Source organism: Thalassophryne amazonica, chromosome 16, assembly GCF_902500255.1.
Source record: "Thalassophryne amazonica chromosome 16, fThaAma1.1, whole genome shotgun sequence".
In the NCBI taxonomy this organism is placed as follows: domain Eukaryota; kingdom Metazoa; phylum Chordata; class Actinopteri; order Batrachoidiformes; family Batrachoididae; genus Thalassophryne; species Thalassophryne amazonica.
Window position 1 is genome coordinate 9,459,165 of NC_047118.1, and position 18,489 is coordinate 9,477,653.

The 18,489-nt window shown below is 41.2% G+C and overlaps 1 protein-coding gene across 1 annotated transcript; it reads right to left on the minus strand.

Moving 5' to 3' along the window:
• Positions 1-4,886: 4,886 nt before the first annotated feature.
• si:dkey-208k4.2 (uncharacterized protein LOC570186 homolog) lies at positions 4,887-17,408 on the minus strand. The gene is made up of 9 exons (XM_034190398.1): positions 17,277-17,408; positions 17,097-17,197; positions 16,657-16,750; positions 16,451-16,539; positions 9,215-9,288; positions 8,965-9,045; positions 8,543-8,772; positions 8,265-8,318; positions 4,887-5,290 (listed from the first exon to the last, which is right to left on the minus strand). The coding sequence occupies exons 1-9, from the start codon at positions 17,391-17,393 to the stop codon at positions 5,060-5,062; spliced, it is 1,071 nt and encodes a 356-aa protein (XP_034046289.1). The 5' UTR covers positions 17,394-17,408; the 3' UTR covers positions 4,887-5,059.
• Positions 17,409-18,489: the final 1,081 nt, after the last annotated feature.

Consider the following 18,489-nt stretch of genomic DNA (forward strand, 5'->3'; position numbering starts at 1 on the left):
GAGAACTCCTTGAGGTCACAGGTTGTGTGCCTTGGGTGTAAGATGTTATCTTCTGGTAATGTGTAGGCACTTTTTTAAAATCCCTCTTCACACTCACTTTTATGAAACAGCAAACCCAGTCTGTACCACTGAACTCTTCGCATGAGCGTGAGAACTGCCGTGTTCTCAAGACGTAGTCGCCAACACGCTATACATCACAGCACAAAAGACAAACTTACAAACTCTGCACCAAATGTTTCAATACACAATCAGGTTTCTTCTAGAGTAAATACCACTGTGACAAGTGGAAGGATATTAAATTCAAGAACACTCGAGCCTTATGTTCTGTGGGACGTGACCATCTGACCATCTTGAGGGTGAAACATTTATACAGTCCAGTGACCAACTGATGCTTTGTCAGCTTGAATGACATTTTGCAAAGGAACGACATGTAGGTTAATTCCTACAAGAGCCATTACTGCAGACTAGCTTCATTTGAATGCACTGATAATAATTAGAGTAGCCGAGGTACATACAGAAATGTGTTATGTAAACATGTCAGACTACTGCCGTGGTCACATCTCATCACAATTTCATTTGGAATAAAGGGAGTGTTATAACTCTTCCTCAGCAGTCCATTAGGAAAATTATTAGCCATATAAACTTTTGCTCCATTAAATGGCACAATGCATGAGGTGCACATTCAGGCATGAAAACGGACGTCCTGAAAAATCCTGAAAGCCAGCCGGACTCTGGGGACGACTGTATGAACTCCTGGACCCGTATCCACAGAGCATCTCAAAGCCCTCTCAATTTCAGTGCTATATGAAATGTGCTATTCCACCATGCATGCTCACGCTAGCGGGGGAGGCGTTTAGCTAAACATGGCGGAGTTTGTTTTGCTGGCAGAAGACGATTTTAAGGACCTTATGGCATTAATTCTTCTGTCAAACAAATCCATCCATCCATCCATTTTCTTCCACTTTATCCGGAGTCGGGTCGCGGGGGCAGCAGCTCAAGCAAAGCCACCCAGACCTGCCGATCCACACACACCTCCCCCAGCTCCTCCGGGGGAACCCCAAGGCGTTCCCAAGCCAGCCGAGAGATGTAGTCCCTCCAGTGTGTCCTGGGTCTTCCCCGGGGCCTCCTCCCAATGGGACGTGCCTGGAACACCTCTCCAACGAGGCGTCCAGGGGGCATCTGGAAAAGATGCCCGAGTCACTTCAACTGACTCCTTTCGACGTGGAGGAGCAGCGGCTCGACTCCAAGCTCCTCCCGAGTGACTGAGCTCCTCACCCCAGCAGCATTTAGAGCCGTTAGGATGTAGAGGACAAAAAGCTGACAAATTTCTGAAGCGATTTTTCGCTAGAGTGAGGAAAGCAGATGGCAGTCTGTACAAGATGTCAGTGCATAGCATCATGGACTAGAGGTGGGCGGATCAATCCTAATATCGATACCAACGCTGGTACTGATATTGAACGATCCTCGTGTAAAAAGATCGATACTCAAGCTTTTTTCTCTCCTGCACGCACTGACTGCTGGGCACGCAGAGTCATCAAAGTCTACTCTAATAATAATAATAATACATTTTATTTGTATTGCACCTTACATTTCAAGGAAATCTCAAAGTGCTACAGCAAGGATTTAAAACTCTCTACTCTGTAAGAGCAGCACTGTGCTGTGTCACACAACACGGAGCAGCACACCCTTGTATTGTGGTTTGTCAGCCCTCTACCTCAGGAGATTTTAAGTTGTGTTGAGTGATATTTTTTTAAACAAAAATGTTGATTGTGATAAAGTATTTTGTTGTCACGTACAATGTTTGGCGAAATTCTATGCTAGGTCTTTTGGATCCTTTGGATCTATGAAGCTTAAATATGAAAAAGTATCGGTATCGGCGATACTGGGCCTGTATTTACTTGGTATTGGCTCAATACCAAAATTCCCGGTATCGCTCACCTCTATCACGGACTACATCGTCAGAATTGTTTTTTGCAAGTTGACAGAACAATTTTGGACTCCTATTTAAAGTTTGTGGAGGTCTGTTAAGCACCAGTGAGGAACACCAAAATGTAAGTCCCTTTTCTGTTTATAAATGAAAAAAATATCAAATGACAAGGATCTATTTTAGCCGTTATGTAAAACAAATGAAAATCTTTTTCATTCTTTCAACAGAATGAATATTTAATTCGGTGAAAGATGGAATGTATCATTCAACAAGGCTTTCACCTCATGAAATATTCGTACCATTGAACTCAAACATTTGTATAATATTTTATACATTTATATATAAATAAAAAATATGTATTCATGTCCACTTTACCTTTTTACTATAACCAGGTATTGCAATATTGTGATGACCATCTCAGGTGTTATTACGCTGGCTGGGAAATGTAAGCTCATTCATGAGGTCAACCACACACATTATCTCTATCAAACCGGTAGCGTATTACTGAATCACTGTCATTCTACATACGGAGAATGTCTCTCCTTTGCCTTTTCTGTCATCTTGTCTGCTTAAGACACTCTTAGGCTTCTTAAAAGTCCTTCTCCCTACTCTTGCCTGTTTGGCACCTCAGGAGCGCCCTCTTAAGGCCTAAGGTGGTTTGTAAACAACTTTCATTTTACCAAGGGAAAATTCTAAGAAAGGTCTAAGAATTCAAGGAATTCTAAGATTTTTCTTAGAGCATCACAAGAAGGTACTTTTAGCCTTAGGATGCTTCATAGATATACAGGCCATGGGATTTATAGACCCATTTTAAGCCTCATTTTGGTAGCAGACACTTGAAAAAAGTCAATACCTTGTCCAGATAGTCCTAAAAAATCTTGAATTCTCATGCCTGCATTTTCCTTGAATTCTAGTTCAGTGCTTTACCCTACAGTCACTAGCTACAATTGACAGCAAGCAACAGAGGTAACGGATTTGCCATATTTTCAATCAGAGTGGGCATTTTGCAGCAGCAAGAGATAATGGCCACTGCTGCCAGCAAGGTGAGGCCAAAATAGACCATACGTCTATTTAATGCAAATACTGACACAATGCGGCAACTGCTAATCCGAGTGAACAGGCAGTGTCATGTTCACTCAAAAAAAGAATACTCTCCAAAACAGCTTGATTTTGTATAAATCTGACATTTTGTAGAAATTAGCAAGAAATGGACATTTCTGAATCTAACAACACTTTGGAACCAGATATCACCTCAAACAATTTACAAAACCACCTGCTTGCAATTCCTAGCTAATGTGACCGTAGGGTTAGATGCACCCACAAAGGCCTAGTTTCTGCAGAAAAAATAAAATGACAGGACTCGGGGTGTGACAGTTCACTGATCCGATTCAAACTGGTTTTAAACCAAAAGATGAGACGTCGAATACATGAACCTTTGGATCAGTCCAGATATACTATGAACCAGGCAACTGCTAATTTTTACCCGAGGTCAAAATATGGCCATCGAGTATTGCAAAGGCTTTGCGTCCATCTGTGCTCAGCATAAATCCAGTCCCGTTACTGCCAGGCTCTTCAAATTAACAGGGAGCATTCTTGGGACACACACCTTGGATAAGTTCAAAGATGGCTAACAATCTATATTAAGAGGTCAACGGGTCACATTCTGGTTCTTATTTTTATGCCCATATGGCCGAGGGGATAGCATTGCATTATGTTTAAATTTATAAACTGGTTACATGAAGCAGTTATGCTGCTTCCATGTCTCCAAACTTCTGTAAAAGTTCAAGGCTCAATGCAGGACTCCATAGTTGCAAGGACTCCCTCTTCAATCTTCTGCCTTTACATATCTAACCATTGTTCCATTATGTGCAAGTATCTTACTACTTCACCTTAAAGCAGATTCAGTGGTTGCAGTTCAGTTCAGGGACAGCTGAACATAAATTTAGCAGTAGATACACAGGTACAGCTGGACCTGTGTACAAAGCCTAGCCAGTGGTGTCTAAAGTATTCCAGAAAGGGCCAATTGAGGGGGAGCAGGTTTGCTTTGCAGCCACTGACTCCAGCAGGTGATTTCACATCACTTTGAGCAGATGGAATGAGTTCAGCAGTGTAGTCACTTCCACCCTCTTGGACCGTTCTGGAATACTTGACACTAGAAAATAGCCTTCAACTGAGCAAACAACCTCAAGTTTACAGAAGAGCACTACCAAGATTAGTAGAAACTCGAGTTTCAAACTTGACATTTAATACACAAACTGCCTGTAAGAGCAAAAGAAAACCAAGTTTTTTGACCATCAGATTTTCAAAGGTGAACTCCTCAAATGAACAATTAAGATTGTCACCATCTAGCAGGCGACGTGAGGATTTCAGGGCTCTGTACATTTCCAATTTGAAACCTAAAATTCAGTAAAAAGATTTTGAGTCAAATGCATGACCCTTGACCTCCCAGTATTCATGTAAAAAAAAAAAAGTGTCAGTTGAGTTTCAGGAGACAGGTTTTGTTATATGGACAGAACAGCAATTTCTCTCACCAAGCACAAGTTTGTTGTGAATCATTTCATTGTTTGGTTAAGTTTGTCTGCCAGGATTATACCTGTCGAACCTCCAAGTCTCTGGTATGTTTCTCTACATTCTTTTAAAAAACGAAAAATTCATCTTCACTTGTGACATTTGAGTACAGGTAGAATTTCCACACCTCAGTCATCTTAAAGTGGTTACATGAGAATCATGTAGTGTTCCAATTAAAATTCAAAGCTACATTTGCAAGACTGGCAGCTGACCGTTGTCTTTGTGTTATCGTCTCATCCACCCCCAAAGTGACACGCTGAGTCAGTTCTTGGTCACACACAGGCCTTTGAAGTCCCTGGATGATGTCAGTGAGAAGCTTTTTGCATTGCAATTGAGTCAAAGGATTTAACATCCATGCTGTAAAAAGCCTCTACTCTAAAACGTCAAGAAGTCTGTAGAATCAAACTCAGTTTATTGGGTCAGTAAATAACGTGTTACAAAACAGCTTCAGCCAAATCAGCATTCCAAGAGCTGGACTACAAATGCAGGATTTTAACATAAATAGGCAACATTTCAACTAAAAAGACCCAATTTCAGCTTTAACAAATACAGTTTGAAACCACTTTAGCTTGTGACCAGTGGAGGAGGCTTAAACAGGGTGCGTAGGTTGACTTCAGGATCCACGTCGTGGGGAATCTTGCGTTCATTGAAGAGACCAGAGAGGTTAGCTTCCACTTTGCTGCGCCGGGAGATCCGCATGCGCGTGGTGAAGAGACGACGTAGGTTGTCCTCCACCAGGGGCTGGTTGTGACTGTTCAACCGCTTCTGCCAGGATTTTCTCAACCGCACATGTTTCTGTTTTTAGATTTTTGAGACATCTCAATGAGAAATGAGCTAAAGTTTCAATTCAAACCAAATACCTAATTAATAATGACACCTGGACACTGCATTTGTACATTAGACATTGTCAAGAGTGTCCTAACATTCAAATCAAGCCATTTAAGTTAACGTGCAGGTCAAGGAAGTTGACTGCAGAAACCGCCCATGAGATTTTCACACCATTTCTAGGGTGGGGACATCCCACTAGTCCAACAGTTCAGGTCAATAAATATATTTTGATGCCAAGTTTCAGTAGGCTGCACTACACTTTAATGGTAAATGGACTGCATTTATATAGCACTTTTCCATTTGCATCAGATGCAAAAAAAGCGCTTTAAAATAATGCCTCACATTCACCCCGATGTCAGGGTGCTGCCATGCAAGGTACTCACTACACACTTGGAGCAACTAGGGGATTACGGACCTTGCCCAAGGGCCCTTAGTGATTTTCCAGTCAGGCTAGGATTTGAACTAAGCATCATCTAGCCTTGAGCCCAACGCTTAACCACTAGACCATCACCTCCCCATATGCTGCTCATTTCAATTAAAAAGTTTCTTTCATCTATGTGTGAGTGAATGTTATTTAATTTTAAAAAGTCACCATTAACTCCACTGATACAATGTCAATATTCCATAATTAAGATGAACATTTAATTTAAATGACAGTTATCCAACCTTCATGGGTGACTGAAGTGTGATGGTTGGTTTAATTTGGAGTAACCAGACTAGTGAACCCTTCCTTGAGGGTTCACTAGTCTGAAGGTTGGCTGGTGTGAAAAACTAGTAAATCAAATATCTCCTTACAACCAAGATCTAAGAAGAATATCTAAAAGCTCATCAGGTCAGGATGTACTGGTGCAACATCTTACACTAAAGAAAAGCTTTAGTTCCCTGGATGGCAACCACCCACACAGAACTGAACTCCCACCTCAAAAGTAACCATCTGCCTCAGCCAGAGGAAACGGGAATCTCTGCTTTCTCCAGCCACTGAGGTACCTGCAGGCTGGATCATGTCCTGAAAATGTGCTAAAGTCCCTTCGGCTGCTCCCTTGTTTGCACTTGGGGTCGCCACAGCAAAGCCAAGGTAGATCTCATTTCATTTCCTTTATTTACCCACGTTTAAAAAAAAAAAAAAAAAAACCTCATTGAGATTGACATCTTTTCCAAGAGTGACCTGGCCAAGACAGCAGCCAAAACATTGTTACAGCGATGAGACAAGACAAGCAAACAATTTCACACAAGAGTAAAACAATTAAAACCATTAAAAACCAGTGAAATTCAGCATGTACTAGAAGCAGTCACAATGTCCAATAGTGTTAGTTTCACGTTCCTTCAAAAGAGATTTAAGTTCATCCAAAGTCACAGGATCTGTTAATTTTAGATCCTTTTGGAGTTTGTTCCAAGAAGCAGGGGCAGCATATCTGAAAGCAGTTTTTCCCAGTTCAGTTCTCACCTGAGGAACTGACATCTGAAATGTTTGTTGGGAACGTAGGCCGTAAGATGGTTGATTTTTAAACATACACACAGATAAGATGGCAGGAGCCCAAGAATACATTTATAGACAAATAAAAACCAGTGTGACAATCTACGAGCAGACAGAGATGGATACTCGGCTGTAGAATACAGTGTACAGTGGTGAACACGGTTTCCACAACCAGTGATAAAACGTAAAGCACTATGGTACACACTGTCCAATTTCTTGAGGTGCTGTAAAGTTGCATTCATGTCTGCATGTTGAATTGGCACAAGTTCCTGAAAATGTGCTACATGGCCAAAATTAACACTCATCTTAGTCTATACTTTGACAAAGATATTCCAGTGGTACCACAGATCTCCTGAAGAGACTTAATACCAAAATATCCATCCATCACCTGAAGTGACAGGTTAATGCACAAGTCTCAACTGCACAGTAAGATAGGAAGCACCAGGTCCCTGAAAACCTGGAGCTTCATTCTCCTGGATCGCCAACCCTTCAGGTGGCATGGGCAACAAAACTGGAAAAGAATTTGGTTTGATTACTGCAATACTCAGTTCAGACCAGAACCTTGTTGAATCTACGCCATGAACAGTTACGGTGGTGCCAACTTTAAAATGAGGTCAACCGTGGCATTAACGAGGTGCACCTCATGATGTGGCTCGCAAGTGCTTTAATTTACTACACATTCGATATGCATCATAATGAGGTACTGTATCCACATGCCAGACTGCACAGGGCATTCCAGATTCTGCCTGAAAAGGGGTGGGTCAATTACATTTGTTGAATGTCCACCCCATCATATATTTCAATAAAGATTATGATTTCGCCATCAGCCACGGTGCGAGATGTTAGATCCACTCCACCTTATATGCAGTTCTCATACTGCCAACTCTCAAGTGACTATTTTAAAGATTGTGCGTGTGTAAAATGGACTCTTAATTGTTGTGGGTCACCACTACATTGATGACATCACAGGTAAGATGTCAAAGCAGTGAGAAAACCTTGTGAACTTTTGCTTTTTCTAATGTATTTGTATCTACTCCACATATTTAAGCTCGTTTTTCCTCAGCTAAGAGTTTATTTCATTTATATAGCACCAAATCACAGCAAAGCTACAGTGGTAAGGGAAAAACTGATTGAGGAAGAAACCCCAAGCAGACCAGTCTCAAAGGGGTGACCCACTGCTTAGGCCATACTAATGAACATCAAAATTTGAGAATTATTAAACCCAGTTGTATGAAATATGAGATCTGTAGCCCCCCTGAGCAGGTAAGTACAGCGTGATAACCCAAACTGCTACTCTGGACATTCATGCCTGCTTTGCTTCCTGCCCACTAATCAGGTTTGGTCAGTTAATTCAGCATCATCTGAGGTAATTCATTTGAACACATCTCTTTATTAATCATATGCAACAAGAGATGGAATACATGTAGTCCAAGTGGCCACAAACAAGAGGATGTAATGGTAACTCACCTTTAGAGTGGCCGCATTTGGGTCGTGGTGAAGAAGATGTCTGGTCAGACTCTCCTATGGGAAATACCGTAAGTCAGCAGGTTTGTCTTAGAAAACTGAAGTATACAATGACAACTCTTGAGGGCCATTACAGTTTTTTGCTTCCATATATAAAGTACATAAAGTTCTTCAAGTAGCATGAGCATCAATTCAAACTTTGGTAAGCCAATGGCATGAATGATGCAAGTTACTACTGGATCAAGACAATTTTAGTATCATCTTGTAATAAAGATACATACCCGCATCACAAACATTCGTGGGCAGTCGGCAAACGAGCACTTGTATTTGAGGAGCTGCAGGTGCACCTTGCGGATGTGATGCTCGAGATTGAAGGTTGTAGAGAAGTAGGCCTGGCAGTCGCCTCGAGGACAAGCCAGTACAGGCTTAACGGAGGCGTGGCTCCGTTTGTGCCTTTGCAGGGCAGCTGCTTTCTTATATACCTTGTTGCACACTGGACATGGGAATGAACCTGAAATACACAAAACTAGCATTGAAGGCCTCCAGTGACACTGGAACTGCAGTGAACTATCCATGCCAGACAATTCAAGTCTACATTTTCAATCACACTGCAGATTTTGATAACCTGTCACTAAAAATCAGTGTGAAGGTCCTTCATGACATGTGGAAAATGTCATTTGTGACCACAATATGCACATTTTACCTGTGTGTTTGCCAGTATGCTTTTTAAGGTTACTCCAGGTATATTCCGACACCTGGCAGTCAGCAAGGGGGCAACTGTAACCTGCAGGGATTAAATCAGAGCCACATAGCAGGAAGTGACAGTTTGCTTTTGACAAGCTCTTTAAGTAAATGCTGGCAGGAGATTTAAAAAAAACAACAACAAAAAAAAAACTACAGAATGCTAAAGGGATTGAAGATAAAATGACACCATGTAGCAGAAGTAGACTGACCTGTGTGCTTCTTCTCGTGGGCTTTGCGAGCAGCACGGGAGTCAAATGTGGCACCACAACCATCCTTCAAGCATCTAAGTAGTTCAGAGGACAGAAGCAACTTAAACACACTGGGACCACTCTGTTTCCAAAAGTAGCCCCTCACTTTTGATTTGTACCAGGCACCAGTGAGGTTTTAGCCAGTTATCAACTGCGTGCATGTTTTCTGTTAGGCAAAGGCCTTGACTAATTAGTTGAAAAAGTAATTTGTTCAGTAAACATTTCCCTTCCAACTACAGCTCCTCAGCAGCAAGGAGTTCTGCAGCCCCCAGCACCCCCTATTTCCAGCACCCCTGGTCCAGGCTTTTGTTTGACTGGGAATGCAGACTTCATTATTAGTAGAAGGTGGAAAGAGGAGATCTGGCAAACATGGAGAGAAGCAGAGCTCCAGCAGCAGGATTGGTAATCTTGACTTTCAGATGTCTCAGCTGCAGAGTGACCTTGCAAAATTCTCTTAAATGTATTAAGCGTTTCATTAAAGTCTGGTAGAATGCACACTACAAAACTGTCATGGGTCCTGGCTGGTATCCACCCAACCTCGCACAAGGACGTCAAAGCTGGTGTAAATGGTCCTATTTAGATAAACGTGACCAAAACTCAAGAGATAATTGATTTTAAGAAAAAGCAGGAAGACATTTCTCCTGTAGTTATTAATGGACTGGCTGTGGAAGTTGTACAGAACTATAGATACCTTGGAACCTTTAAGCATCAGATTGACCAGGTATGTAAGAAAGCTCACCAACGCATTTTAGTGTTGACAGCACTTTTATGAAGATGTTTTATTGAATCTGTTCTTACCTTTTATCGGCTGGTATGGGTTTTTAACTTTGAATAACAAAAAGTCTGCATCGTATTGTAAATGAGTGCAACAAGATTGCTGGTGTTTCCTTAAATGACCTGCCATCTATATATAAAAACGGATCCATTAAAAAGCGAGGTCGATCTTGGGTGATCCCAGTCACTCCCTGTACCCCAAGTTCAAAATGCTTCCGTCTGGTCGTACAACCCCTGGCAAAAATTATGGAATCACCGGCCTCGGAGGATGTTCATTCAGTTGTTTAATTTTGTAGAAAAAAAAAGCAGATCACAGAAATGACAAAACTAAAGTCATTTCAAATGGCAACTTTCTGGCTTTATCAAATCAATTTTATTTATATAGCGCCAAATCATAAACAGTTGCCCCAAGGCGCTTTATATTGTAAGGCAAGGCCATACAATAATTACGTAAAAACCCCAATGGTCAAAACGACCCCTGTGAGCAAGCACTTGGCGACAGTGGGAAGGAAAAACTCCCTTTTAACAGGAAGAAACCTCCAGCGGAACCAGGCTCAGGGAGGGGCAGTCTTCTGCTGGGACTGGTTGGGGCTGAAGGAGAGAACCAGGAAAAAGACATGCTGTGGAGGGGAGCAGAGATCAATCACTAATGATTAAATGCAGAGTGGTGCATACAGAGCAAAAAGAGAAAGAAACACTCAGTGCATCATGGGAACCCCCAGCAGTCTAAGTCTATAGCAGCATAACTAAGGGATGGTTCAGGGTCACCAGATCCAGCCCTAACTATAAGCTTTAGCAAAAAGGAAAGTTTTAAGCCTAATCTTAAAAGTAGAAAGGGTGTCTGTCTCCCTGATCCGAATTGGGAGCTGGTTCCATAGGAGAGGAGCCTGAAAGCTGAAGGCTCTGCCTCCCATTCTACTCTTACAAACCCTAGGAACTACAAGTAAGCCTGCAGTCTGAGAGCGAAGCACTCTGTTGGGGTGATATGGTACTATGAGGTCCCTAAGATAAGATGGGACCTGATTATTCAAAACCTTATAAGTAAGAAGACGAATTTTATATTCTATTCTAGAATTAACAGGAAGCCAATGAAGAGAGGCCAATATGGGTGAGATATGCTCTCTCCTTCTAGTCCCCGTCAGTACTCTAGCTGCAGCATTTTGAATTAACTGAAGGCTTTTCAGGGAACTTTTAGGACAACCTGATAATGAATTACAACAGTCCAGCCTAGAGGAAATAAATGCATGAATTAGTTTTTCAGCATCACTGAGACAAGACCTTTCTAATTTTAGAGATATTGCGTAAATGCAAAAAAGCAGTCTTACATATTTGTTTAATATGTGCTTTGAATGACATATCCTGATCAAAAATGACTCCAAGATTTCTCACAGTATTACTAGAGGTCAGGGTAATGCCATCCAGAGTAAGGATCTGGTTAGACACGTTTCTAAGATTTGTGGGGCCAAGTACAATAACTTCAGTTTTATCTGAGTTTAAAAGCAGGAAATTAGAGGTCATCCATGTCCTTATGTCTGTAAGACAATCCTGCAGTTTAGCTAATTGGTGTGTGTCCTCTGGCTTCATGGATAGATAAAGCTGGGTATCATCTGCGTAACAATGAAAATTTAAGCAATGCCGTCTAATAATACTGCCTAAGGGAAGCATGTATAAAGTGAATAAAATTGGTCCTAGCACAGAACCTTGTGGAACTCCATAATTAACCTTAGCCTGTGAAGAATATTCCCCATTTACATGAAGAAATTGTAATCTATTAGATAAATATGATTCAAACCACCGCAGAGCAGTGCCTTTAATACCTATGGCATGCTCTAATCTCTAATAAAATTTTATGGTCAACAGTATCAAAAGCAGCACTGAGGTCTAACAGAACAAGCACAGAGATGAGTCCACTGTCTGAGGCCATAAGAAGATCATTTGTAACCTTCACTAATGCTGTTTCTGTACTATGATGAATTCTAAAACTCTTCAAATAGACCATTCCTCTGCAGATGATCAGTTAGCTGTTTTACAACTACCCTTTCAAGAATTTTTGAGAGAAAAGGAAGGTTGGAGATTGGCCTATAATTAGCTAAGATAGCTGGGTCAAGTGATGGCTTTTTAAGTAATGGTTTAATTACTGCCACCTTAAAAGCCTGTGGTACATAGCCAACTAATAAAGATAGATTGATTATATTTACGATCGAAGCATTAAACAATGGTAGGGCTTCCTTGAGCAGCCTGGTAGGAATGGGGTCTAATAGACATGTTGATGGTTTGGATGAAGTAACTAATGAAAATAACTCAAAGTCTAACCAAATACCGGCATCACTGAAAGCAGCCAAAGATAACGATACGTCTTTGGGATGGTTATGAGTAATTTTTTCTCCAACAGTTAAAATTTTATTAGCAAAGAAAGTCATGAAGTCATTACTAGTTAAAGGAATACTCGGCTCAATAGAGCTCTGACTGTCAGCCTGGCTACAGTGCTGAAAAGAAACCTGGGGTTGTTATTTTCTTCAATTAGTGATGAGTAGTAAGATGTCCTAGCTTTACGGAGGGCTTTTTTATAGAGCAACAGACTTTTTCCAGGCTAAGTGAAGATTTTCTAAATTAGTGAGACGCCATTTCCTCTCCAACTTACGGAGTATCTGCTTTAAGCTGCGAGTTATACCACGGAGTCAGGCACTTCTGATTTAAAGCTCTCTTTTTCAGAGGAGCTACAGCATCCAAAGTTGTCTTCAATGAGGATGTAAAACTATTGACGAGATACTCTAACTCCCTTACAGAGTTTAGGTAGCTACTCTGCACTGTGTTGGTATATGGCATGAGAGAACAAAGAAGGAACCATATCCTTAAACCTAGTTACAGCGCTTTCTGAAAGACTTCTAGTGTAATGAAACTTATTCCCCACTGCTGGGTAGTCCAGAGTAAATGTTTTTCTTAGCGTTTCTTTAAGAAATCAAGAAAAAAAAGCTTGTGGCAGTCAGTAACTTACTTTTTTAGACCAAGCAGAGGAAAAAAAAAAATTATGGAATCACCCTGTAAATTTTCATCCCCAAAACTAACACCTGCATCAAATCAGATCTGCTCGTTAGTCTGCATCTAAAAAGGAGTGATCACACCTTGGAGAGCTGTTGCACCAAGTGGACTGACATGAATCATGGCTCCAACACGAGAGATGTCAATTGAAACAAAGGAGAGGATTATCAAACTCTTAAAAAAGAGTAAATCATCATGCAATGTTGCAAAAGATGTTGGTTGTTCACAGTCAGCTGTGTCTAAACTCTGACCCAAATACAAACATGGGAAGGTTGTTAAAGACAAACATACTGGTAGACCAAGGAAGACATCAAAGCGTCAAGACAGAAAACTTAAAACAATATGTCTCAAAAATTGAAAAATGTACAACAAAACAAATGAGGAACGAATGGGAGGAAACTGGAGTCAACGTCTGTGACCGAACTGTAAGAAACCGCCTAAAGGAAATGGGATTTACATACAGAAAAGCTAAACGAAAGGCATCATTAACACCTAAACAGAAAAAAAACAAGGTTACAATGGGCTAAAGAAAAGCAATTGTGGACTGTGGATGAAAGTCATATTCAGTGATGAATCTCGAATCTACATTGGGCAAGATGATGCTGGAACTTTTGTTTGGTGCCTTTCCAATGAGATTTATAAAGATGACTGCCTGAAGAGAACATGTAAATTTCCACAGTCATTGATGATATGGGGCTGCATGTCAAGTAAAGGCACTGGGGAGATGGCTGTCATTACATCATCAATAAATGCACAAGTTTATGTTGATATTTTGGACAATTGAAAGGATGTTTGGGGATGATGAAATCATTTTTCAAGATGATAATGCATCTTGCCATAGAGCAAAAACATTCCTTGCAAAAAGACAGAGTCAATGTGCAGATCTGATTTGATGCAGGTGTTAATTTGGAGGATGAAAATTTACAGGGTGATTCCATAATTTTTTCCTCAGAATTGAGTGATTCCATATTTTTTTCATCTGCTTGGTCTAAAAAAAGTAACCGTTACTGACTGCCACAATCTTTTTTTCTTGATTTCTTAAAGCCAGAAAGTTGCCATTTGAAATGACTTTAGTTTTGTGTCATGTCTGTGATCTGCTTTTTTTTTTCTACAAAATTAAACAACTGAATGAACATCCTCTGAGGCCGGTGATTCCATAATTTTTGCCAGGGGTTGTAGATTTATGTCCAAGAGACGTGAGACCAATAGGTACAAGAACTCTTATTCCCACTGTCACTAGATTTTTAAAACACTATCACGAGTGGTTTTTAACTAGGTTCTTATTTTATGTTGTGTTTACTGTTTGGCAAATTTGCATGCCATATTTAAGATCATGTTATGTATACGTGTTCAACTGATGGCTACAGAACAAATTGCCCCCCGAGGGGCTAATAAAGACACCTTGATAGTCTGGAAAAATCCCCATCTTTACCACTGAATGAAGTTTGAATGAGTTTGATCTGAATCTGATCCACACTACAGATTTTGTGGACATTGAAACTCCCTTTTGATTATATGGTTGGATTATGTGGTGAGAGTAAATCAGGAAGTAAAAGAGATTAGCAAGGATGAAGTGAGGGCTGCTATGAAGAAGAGGATGAAGAGTGGAAAGGCAGTTGGTCCAGATGACATTCCAATGGAGGCATGGAAATGTCTAGGAGAGATGGCAGTAGAGTTTCTAACCAGATTGTTTAATAAAATCTTGGAAAGTGAGAGGATGCCTGAGGAGTGGAGACGAAGTGTGCTGGTTCCTATTTTCAAGAACAAGGGTGATGTGCAGAGCTGCAGTAACTACAGAGGCATAAAGCTGATCAGCCACAGCATGAAGTTATGGGAAAGAGTAGTAGAAGCTAGGCTTAGAAAACAGGTGACTATCTGTGAGCAGCAATATGGTTTCATGCTGAGAAAGAGCACTACAGATGCAATGTTTGCTCTGAGAATACTGTTGGAAAAGTACAGAGAAGGACAGAAAGAATTACATTGTGTGTTTGTGGACTTAGAAAAAGCTTATGATAGGGTGCCAAGAGAAGAGTTGTGACATTGTATGAGGAAGTCTGGAGTGGCAGAGAAGTATGTTAGGGTAGTGCAGGACATGTACAAGAATAGTGTGACAGCGGTGAGATACGCAGTCGGAATGACAGACTCATTCAAGGTGGAGGTGGGATTACACCAAGGATCAGCTCTGAGTCCTTTCTTGTTTGCAGTGGTGATGGACAGGCTGACAGATGAGATCAGACAGGAGTCCCCATGGACTATGATGTTTGCAGACGACATTGTGATCTGTAGTGAGAGTAGAGAGCAAGTTGAGTCTAGTCTGGTGAAGTGGAGATATGCTTTGGAGAGAAGGGGAATGAAAGTCAGTAGAAGCAAGACTGAGTACATGTGTGTGAATGAGAGGGAGCCCAGTGGAATAGTGCAGTTACAAGGAGTAGAAGTGGTGAAAGTAAATGAGTTTAAATATTTGGGGTCAACTGTTCAAAGTAATAGAGAGCGTGGTAGAGAGGTGAAGAAGAGAGTGCAGGCAGGGTGGAGTGGGTGGAGAAAGGTGGCAGGAGTGATTTGTGACTGAAGAATATCAGCAAGAGTGAAGGGGAAAGTTTACAAAACAGCAGTGAGACCAGCTATGTTGTATGGTTTAGAGACAGTGGCACTAACAAAAAGACAGGAGGCAGAGCTGAAGATGTTGAGATTCTCTTTGGGAGTGACAAGAATGGACAAGATTAGGAATGAACATATCAGAAGGACAGCTCAGGTGGGACAGTTTGGAGACAAAGTCAGAGAGGCGAGATTGAGATGGTTTGGACATGTGCAGAGGAGGGACCCAGGGTATATAGGGAGAAGGATGCTGAGGATGGAGCCACCAGGCAGGAGGAGAAGAGGGAGACCAAAGAGGAGGTTCATGGATGTGCTGAGAGAGGACATGCAGGTGGTTGGTGTGACAGAGGAAGATACAGAGGACAGGGTGAGATGGAAACGATTGATCTGCTGTGGCGACCCCTAACGGGAACAGCCGAAAGACAGAATTATATCCTAAACATGCCCCAATCACACATTTGAATGACTGTGGACTTAGATATTTGAATCTAACATTTAAAAGCCGTTTTCATCTATATTTTATAATATGAGAAGCCACTTCTAACAGGACTGTTGACCTTTAAATTTTTTTCTCAAACAAAAATTTGTGGAATTGGAAACCAGTGTTGGCGCAGGTTTGCACTCTGGATGCGATGCTCTAGTTTGCTCTGAAATGCAGCCTAATTTTATTCAGTTTTAAAACCTGCCCAGTGTGGTTCAGCTTCCAAAAACCCTTTCAGCCTCTTCCACCATTATGCACACTTCTCCAAGTTTCCAATATAGTCACTTAGTGTTGAAATGCAGACATACTTGAACTCCACAGGCACTTCATGTTCCTTCAAGTGCAGTTTAAACATTCTGCGTTTCTTGAATATCATTGAGCAGTCTGGCTGGGTACACTGGGGAAAAAAAAAAAAAAACCCCAACTTGAACTCATTTTAGGTCTCAACATAGTTCAACAGTAGATAATGCGGCGTTTGGCGCCCTCTGGTGGTGGAGTTTCTGCATTAACACACCTTGAAGGGCTTCTTGTCTTCGTGGGCGTAGGACACGTGTCTCTTCCTTTTGGTGGCATCGAAGAAAGTTTTCGTGCACGCTGGAAACTCACACCTGTAGAAGGGGGGGAAAAAAAAAATCACGTGGCCTGGAGCTGCGTAAATAAGAGGCAGTTGTGTTTTTAAACATTTATAGCAAACAAGGTTTTTGCAAAACAGGATTAAAAGTAACAAATCCTCAGGCAAAAGTAACGCAATATGACAAACATTACAAAAAAGCAAAAGCTAGTAGATACAAAATAGAAAAATAGGCTAGTTGGAAGTGTCATTCAAAAACTTATTTAGTCGAGAGCCATTTTATCAACAATTCAACAGAAAATATAAGTTGCAAGTTTTAAAAAAAAAAAAGTGTATTTTTCCCCCCACAATTTGATGATGCAAGAGCGCCACGCGCCACTTACGTGAGCTTCTTGTCGCCACTGTGTTTGAGCTCGTGCCGCTTCACGTGAGACCTGCGCGGGAAACTCCGGCCGCAGCCCGCAAACAAACACTGATAAGGACGCTGTGGAACATTTGCACTGTGTGAGATGTTTTATAACCACGCACGTTTACCTTTAAGAGTCGTTTTTTTCCGTCCTTACCGCCCCCGTGTGCACGGTCTCGTGCTCCTCCAGCTTCCACTGCCTGGTGAACGTGGCGCCACAGTCTCCGTGGGTGCAGTTGAACAGCTGCAGCGGTGGACCACCGTCACAGTTCATTTTATAAGGGCCACTCATCCTTCTTACATCTCTTCTTCACTCTGTTAAATACGGAAAAATAGGGGGGGGGGGGGGCGCGCTTATGTCCGGCCTTAAATAGACTTTAACTCTTAATTAGTTAATTGGTAACACCTGGTCACGAGGAGGCGGAATAACACGTGTCCTGGCAGCTTAAAAAAAGACGCTCAAACAGGATTACATATTGCTATTCAATGGATTATTTTTACTTTGGAAAATTACAGGAATAGGAAAAAACAGGTGGAAAACTAGAAGCTTCAGAAAATAAAAGCCCTCCAAGTATTGATTCTACCTGTGCATCTAAAACAGGTGATTTCAATAATTAGCTCATCCACCTGCCTGATGAGTTGAACTAATTACAGTCAGCTGGTTTATTAGGAAGATTCCACCTTTCACCTCATGAAATATTCATATCATTGAACTCAGAAACATTGTTTATTTGTATATTATTTGATAGGTACATGTACCTGTATTGTCAATAAAACTGTTTTTCAGTGTCTGTGATAAACAGATAACCACTAACATTGGTGACATTTTAACATCAGTCTACACGCAACTGCAGGTGGTTCTGTGGCATAGTCGGTAGAGAACCATCCTGTAGACCAGGGTTTGATTCCGCCTTTGTGCCTCAAGGTACCTATGTCCTTGGACAGACACTTTAATCATCCCAGCGAACCAGCTATAAATTGGCTGTGGAAGAAACCTGCCACCGCCAATGGTGGCAGGTTTCTTCCACTATTTTCAGGGAGTCATAAAAGGGGTTTATGACTCCCTATGGATGGGATCAGCATCAAGGGAGTCATAAACCCAGTGGGCCCAATGGGAGGACGTCACAGCCTGCATGGGACTCATGAAACACACATCACCGGTTTTAGTATTCATTTAATTTCAGCCTTAAGATAAAAAGCTGAATAATTGTGTTGACTCCACAGGTGCAATATTCAGTAATTTCACTACTACTAATTTCCAAGTTCGATGGAATGCAGTATTTTCGTGGAAAAAATCCATTATTTCTGTCTATAAAGTTATTTTACAGCCAAAAACAAAAATGTGAAAAGAAACAATAAACTAATAACAT